At 34.7% G+C, this 7432-nt stretch overlaps 1 protein-coding gene and 1 long non-coding RNA gene across 2 annotated transcripts in view; both read left to right on the plus strand.

Moving 5' to 3' along the window:
• The window catches only part of LOC124448953, a 35759-nt gene extending 29330 nt beyond the window's left edge, over positions 1-6429 (plus strand). The window contains exons 2-3 of the mRNA XM_046999905.1: positions 5260-5461; positions 6173-6429. Of these exons, the coding sequence (XP_046855861.1) occupies positions 5260-5461; positions 6173-6306 (336 nt within the window). The 3' untranslated portion in view covers positions 6307-6429. The remainder of the gene's footprint in view (positions 1-5259; positions 5462-6172) is intronic.
• LOC124448960 lies at positions 598-4628 on the plus strand. The gene is made up of 5 exons (XR_006949347.1): positions 598-636; positions 2927-3380; positions 3690-3794; positions 4220-4358; positions 4575-4628. It is a non-coding gene; the product is annotated as an uncharacterized LOC124448960 (long non-coding RNA).
• Positions 6430-7432: the final 1003 nt, after the last annotated feature.

The raw sequence follows: 7432 nt of genomic DNA on the forward strand, positions 1-7432 counted from the left end.
TATTTTTACGCTCTGATCAAGATCCGAACTCTACCATTACCAAGCGACAAATGATTAAAAAAATTAAAATGAACACGCGAGAGACTAGAGCCTGACGTGTAATGACGAATGATGACGACAAATGTTTTTTTGGCTTCAATTTTTGGCTTCGGTTATCATTCCAGTTATTCAAATGTCGAGTTCACTGCTATTACGTCACACTCGCCCCAGCTTGGGTAATTCAATTTCGCTCGCGCTATTTGAATTCGGCCTTCGGAAATCGTCAATGTCATGAATTCAGAAGACCATATCTCATAAAATATAAAACATTGGACTTTCAAATTTGGCGAATAGGCTAATCATTAGCTAAGCTTTCATATGAAGCAAAGTTATATCAAGCATTTCAGGTGACCTTTAAGAGTTGAAAAAGCTTTTCAGCGATAATATTCGAAAATATGCCGTTTGCATTGGTGAATTTTTACAACGAAAATACTTGGGACATCATTCTATATTCTAACATCATTTTTGAGGATGAAAATATGTCGAAAGACAAAGATGAACTTAAAGGATTCAAAACGTTAGTCATGTGGGGCGATGGAAAAACAATGGGAAACGGCAAGTCGAGGAAATTTCCTGCAGAGATAATAGAGGTTTCAGGTTAGTATTTTTAGTCTGTTGTAGAATTTTTTGTAAAATTGCTAAAAGCTTGTATAATTCAGCTAAAAAGCTAATTGCTAGTGCATCAAGCTCTTTCTCTTTGTTATCATTTCTTTCATGAAACATCTTAGCTTTGCTATATATCTGTAAATTTCTGTGGGAAAATCTATTTGTTTATTTCTCTGTAAAATCTATTTGTTTATTTCTCTGAAAATCTATTTGTTTATTTCGCTGCGTAAGAAAGGTGTGACAGAGAATATGGTTCGGGCAGTTATGGAGACTTATGAAGGTGTAGAGGCGGTGGTTATGGATGAAGGTGTTAGATCTGGTGTTTTTGAGGTAAAAGTTGGTGTTCATCAAGGTTCAGTCTTGTCGCCGTTACTGTTTGCTTGTGTGATGGATGTACTGACAGAGGAAGTGAGAAGAAAAGAAGGATGCTGGTGTTTGTTGTATGCAGATGACATTGTCTTGGTGGCGGAGTCGAAGCAGAAAGTCATGGAATGGTACCGAGAATGGAAAACGGCAATAGAAGTCAAGGGACTGAAAGTGAATGAGGCAAAGACGAAGGGCATGAGATGCTCGAGGCAGGTGGAGGTGAAGGACAGTGATAAATGGCCATGTGGTGTGTGTGGGAAAAGTAGGAGTGAATTCGATAATGTGTGGAAATGCGGTAAGTGGGTTCATGGAAGATGTTCAGGTGTCCGTGGTGCATTGACAAAGAGTAACTGATTTTGAGTGCGGGACGTGCCGAAGTGGTGGGCGAGTCGCGATTGAACGGTTTGAACTGGGTGACGTGAGTTTGGAAGGTGTATCAGGTTTAAATATCTGGGCGATGTGTTAAATGATAGTCGAGGTGCGAGCAAGCGGTGAGAACAGAGTTCAAGCAGCGTGGTGGAGTTTTAGAAGTTGTCGGGAATGTTGTGCGGAAAGTCGACTTCGTTGAAGCAGAAGGGAGAATTGTATAAGGCATGTGTTAGAAGTGTTTTGGGATATGGAGCAGAGTGTTGGGCGCCGAAAGCAGAGGACCTGAGAAGATTGGCGTCGACGGAAAGGAGAATGCAGGATGATGTGTGGTGTAACGTTGATGGATAGGATTCGAAGTGAAGAGATTAGAAAGAGTTGGTGTTGAGTGTATCGAGAATTGGGTAAGGCGCCAGCGTTTGAGGTGGTTTGGGCATGTGGAAAGGAGGGAAGAAAGTGCTGAAATTCGTAGAACGTTGCATATGAATGTTGATGGAGTACGCAAACGAGGTAGACCGAGAAAGAGATGGATGGATGCTGTGAACAGTGATATGAAGGCGATGGGTATAACGAGAGATATGGCGAGAGATAGAGACGTGTGGCGTGGAAAAATTCATGGACCGGTCAACCCCCCTGGCGGGGATTAATACTGGCCGGTATATAAATGTTGTTTGTTTGTTTGTTTGTGTTCTTGTTGATTATTTAGGAGAGTCAGTCAGATGAAGGTAGTGCACTTTGCAATGATAAATGCAAGTATAAAAAAGAAGCCTTGGAACTCAAAGTGAGGGTAAAAATGCTGAAAAATCAGATGAAAAGACTTAATGAGCAAATTGACAATGGCAATGGTAAGCTCGAGGAAAATTTACTAAGAGAACCACAAACAGATTTAAACTAAGAGATTTACTAAGAGAACCACATAATCCTTGTTTATATCATTTGTCAAAGAAAATTTCCCCCTGTGAACGGGGCTTAACTGTGTATAGGAAATAGACCCAAAGTCCAAACGAGTATCGCCAATTATAGTCGTATTCATTTATCACATAGTCGCTTCACATTTATTGTTCAAAGGCGGTCATTTTTGAATGTCTTGTTTGTTGGATATAATTTAGGAGTTGAAAAACCTTTTTCAGCGATAATATTCGAAAATATGGCGTTTGCATTGGTGAATTTTTACAACGAAAATACATGGGATATCATTCCATATTCTAACATCATTTTTTAGGATGAAAATATGTCGAAAGACAAAGATGAACTTAAAGGATTCAAAACGTAAGTCATTTGGGGCGATGGAAAAACAAAGGGAAACGGCAAGTCGAGGAAATTTCCTGCAAAGATAATAGAGGTTTCAGGTTAGTATTTTTAGTCTGTTGTAGAATTTTTTGTAAAATTTCTAAAAGCTTGTATAATTCAGCCAAAAAGCTAATTGCTAGAGCTGAATGAAGCTCTTTCTCTTTGTTATCATTTCTTTCATGAAACATCTTAGCTTTGCTATATTTCTGTAAATTTCTGTGTTAAAATCTATTTGTTTATTTCTCTGTCTTGTTTGTAGAAATAGTCATAGTTGATATGAAGGTTGCTGCTATCAATTCAACTTACTGCTTTTTTAGGAGGGAAGTACTTTCTGATAAAAAGCCTTTGCTCAAATGTTGTTCTTTCTTCTACATAGCAATAGTTCAATTACAATACTGACAATAAGGATGTGTCTATTTCCCAGATTTTAACTTGTTTGCTCTTAAATACATGTAGCAATACATTAGGCCAAACTTTGCATAAGGTCGTTTCCTTATAATTTCAGGCATGCTACTGCTTCCAATTGAAAATTATTATTTTTTAATAGTTGTTAAATAGTCATCCATTATTTTGTATAAACAGATAGTAAAGATTATTATCTCAAGACAATGAGAAAAGAAGAAACTTTCTCTATAAATACTGGCAAAGGGTGTCGCAAAAGAATTCACAAAGCAAAGTTTACAATTAAAAATGATAGTGAATCAGATGATGTGGTGAGTTGCATGAAATATTACATTGACCACATTTTGTTTATATGGTGTTTACTGCATGTTCCTCAATTATTGCTGCCATCATCTATAGTTAGCACTCATGTCACTAATGTGATGATGCATTCATGGAAATTTGTTAAGTACTCCATATGGTATTCATGATTCAAATGTTATTAGCTACTAATTGTATGTTCGAAGGTCTACATTGCTGAACAAGGCTATGAACCTAAGAATTTAAATGAGAAGTAGTAGCTAATAACAAACTTTTCAAACAACATGTATAAAATTTTGTATTGTTGTTCTTGTTACCAGCAGGAGCACAGTATTCCTAAAAAGCTGAAGCCATCCAGGGCAAAGAAAACAGAGGCTTGCTGCTCAGCCAGTCTTGCTTCACTTATAAAAGAGTGATTAACCAAGGTATGTACTATACACAATGATAACACTAATTATTCTTATCTCTAAATTATGCAATTTTATTTTTAATGAGAAATGCTAGGGAATTTAGGTCATTTTTCAGAATAAAATTTGGATATTGTTTGGTTTAAATGCCAGAAAAGTTAATACTCTATGATATGTTCCTGTTAGTCATAAAATGCAGTTAATTTGAAATTCATTTCTTGTTTCTAAGTGAAAAATCTTTTAAAATGCGAACATTGTACAGTGTAAGGCTTGTATAGGGCAATCATACAAATGAATTTTCACTCAGTGGGGCTTATGAAATTAAAAAATTGAGATTTATCATTATAATATATTGTACTTGTTGTAAGTAAAGTACACCTTAATAGTTGGTACTAAAAGGAAAATATTGTTAAATATTGCCTAAGTTCTTGTTGATTATTTAGGAGAGTCAGTCAGATTAAGGTAGTGCACTTTGCAATGATAAATGCAAGTATAAAAAAGACGCCTTGGAACTCAAAGAGAGAGTAAAAATGTTGGAAAATCAGATGAAAAGACTTAATGAGCAAATTGACAATGGCAATGGTGAGCTTGAGGGAAATTTACTTCATTTGTATTTTCAAATCAATGCTTTCTCTGCTTTTCAGTTTTGTCTTCCAAAATGGAGAAATTTGTAAATTGCTTGTTCTATTCAGTATATTTTGGATTTGAAATTTAGTATTTAGGTAAAAAAGAACAACTCATTATTACGTAGTGTCATCAACCTTTAGAAGCTAATGATATATCGTTTTAATTTTATAGATTTAAGAACTTCATTAAAAAAGTAAAGAAGATATGTGTGTACCTTGGAAGATTTCGCTAGCTCACTTCCACAAAGATCATTTCTGACCAGAACTATCCTCAGTAAATCGCCGTCCATCCCCTTCCACCACATCTTTGTCACCCATTGAAGGTTTACCTGTGATAGAGAATAGATTCACCCCAGTTTCATCTGGGAGAAATAGCTCTTACTCAAACCTTTCCAATCGTCCAGAAGAAAACCCTTCCCCCATACCAACTGCTCTGTTTGAGAGCTCTATCAATGGACTATCAAATGAAACCAACCAAACTATGGAAGAAAGCCCTCTGGATTGCTCAAATGCAACAACTGAAGATACTTCTCTCCCTGAAATGATGTGTTTTGTCTGTACCTAGCTTTAAATGGTACTAAGCATTAGATTTGGTTGATAAACTAACATGCAGTTAAAACAGATCTATTAGAATTAATTAATTATGTAACACTGACTCATCAAATGGACATAATTCAAGTTGTAATTTGCAGCAATCCTTTTTAAAATTATTTACGTTTGTTTTTAGAATCGTAACTGAGGGTTGCTTTTTCATGAACACTTTGAGTAAATAAAATAGCTCCATTTAATTGGAGATGGAACATTTGCAACTCCAGTAATATAAATTTCAAATGCTGTTATTCTTCAATTTATTTCAGGTCACTTTGGGACCAAATTTGGTTGTCAAAAAGCATGTCCTTAAAAGAATCGTTGCAAAGAAAGTTGGATCATATGTTGCTAACTTAATGGGGACAACCTTATCCCTTGAACACATGGCTACCCACAGCTACAAGGACCAAAAAGGGAAAAATGCTCAGGTGAAGCCTCGGCTTGATCGCACATACACTACTTCTTTAATTCGTAAGTAGATATATGTTTATTTGAGTCTGAGTACTATTGAAATTAAACTTTAAAAATTTCAAGGACTTTTTTCACTATAAATATTTGGACTCTGCATTTTCAAGCACGTTTGACCAGCTGTAAACATCTCTTTTTTACATGTTCTACTATGCAGACATAGTATATTGTTCAATCATTCCCTGTGCCATGTCTTGTATGGGACAATAAGTGGTAATAATGAAAATTTATGATGAGTTCGAGTTACTCGCCATATCTCTTTTCGTAATATACTCTATACATACCTTCAGTAACAACCACGAGTGAACTTTATGATCGAACAAATTTTTATTATCTTACAGTGCAGTATTTATACTCTATTACAAACAACAAATATTATTATTGGTCGGTATAGTTCCTCTGTTTAAGCTATATATGGTACATAAGGAAATTTAACTAACGTCAATAACTGTTCCTTGGCTGTTAGCCATGTGGGAACGGATACATTGGTATCCACATGTTTCTGTGGTTTATGAGCATGACTCAACAATTTAATGCATCTTTTAATATTTTAAACTTACTGTTGTGAACTACTATGTTGTTTTTATACTTTGTATTTGTATTTCAGACCTAGTCAAGTTTATTAGCTTTTGTCTTTGCTGACTTCCCACCTTATGATCTATCAGAAAATATCCTTTAGAGTTGAGGTGGACATTATTCCTTTCTTTTTTCTAGAGCATGCAACGAGTGTGAAGTATTCAAACATGTCACGCCAGGTTATAGAAGAAGATGTTGTAAAAGCTATAAAGTTCAAACTTAATAACGAGGAACAAGCATGGAAAAAACAACACGAATCCTGTAAAGAGTAACATTAGCTGTCTATAGTATATTTTTTATTAATTCTATCCATACAACTTAATGATATTTTTCTATAAAGGAAAAAAATTGGTGAATATTTTTATCTGGTTAAAATACAATGTATAATTAAAATATCGTGGATTTATAGTTTCATTGATTTCTGTATAAAATAATGTGTACTACTAGAACCTTTACATGGAATTTGCTAAATTGTGTTTATGTAACCCTTAGTTAATGAACTACATTATAACATAGATTCATTGGAAAACTGTAGTTCACGGAAAACTATAGTTTTGAAAACTGTAGTGTTTGGGAACAAAACTATCAATTGTAAAACTATACTTCTCCCAAAATTTTAGTTTCTATAACTATAGTATCCCCAAAACTATAGTTCCGAAAACTATAGTTTCACTTGAAAAACTATAGTTTATTTTTGTAATGGTTGAACCAACTTTTTGCAAGTACCTTTTTAAAGCATAGGATGTAAATTAAGGTGCAGTAATAGCCCCTAGACCATCTAACGACAAAATCATTATCTTTAAAAGTTTTTCATTTCACATCTCTCACTTGATGAACCTATTTACATAATAGCAACATGACACAGATTATGACAGCTGTAGTCATAATCTAAAATAATCTTGTAAAATAACAAGTGCAAAACAGATATTTGTTGTTTTTAAGGTAACATGTATTAATGATTGATTTGAAAATTCTTTTTACCCGATTGATTTAATTGATTGAGCTCAAATGGGTTCCACTTTAATACAGTCACTGTTACCAATTTTACCTTTAATTATGAGCTTTTTCTCGAATCACGTGATACATATATGTACTATTACACAACTGAAAAGCGATGAGCAGCTAATTTTTTTGTGAAACCTTCAAGAACTGACAAACACATACAATTCTTGTTCATTCATCTTTAGTTTCTACAATAAATACATTAATTAATTTCTATTGGCACTCCTCGGCCACCGTACACGTGTGTGGACACGCAAGAGTGGGTAGGATATTGGCCTTGTATCGACTGTTGAAGCTCTCACCTCTCAAAAGTTCATATAATATTGCTGAACTCTTAGCTTTCCAGAACGTTAAAGATCAAAACCTAAAAATTTATCCGAACAACATTTCCCACAA

The sequence above is a fragment of the Xenia sp. Carnegie-2017 genome, unplaced genomic scaffold, assembly GCF_021976095.1.
Source record: "Xenia sp. Carnegie-2017 unplaced genomic scaffold, XeniaSp_v1 HiC_scaffold_23, whole genome shotgun sequence".
Classification (NCBI taxonomy): domain Eukaryota; kingdom Metazoa; phylum Cnidaria; class Anthozoa; order Malacalcyonacea; family Xeniidae; genus Xenia; species Xenia sp. Carnegie-2017.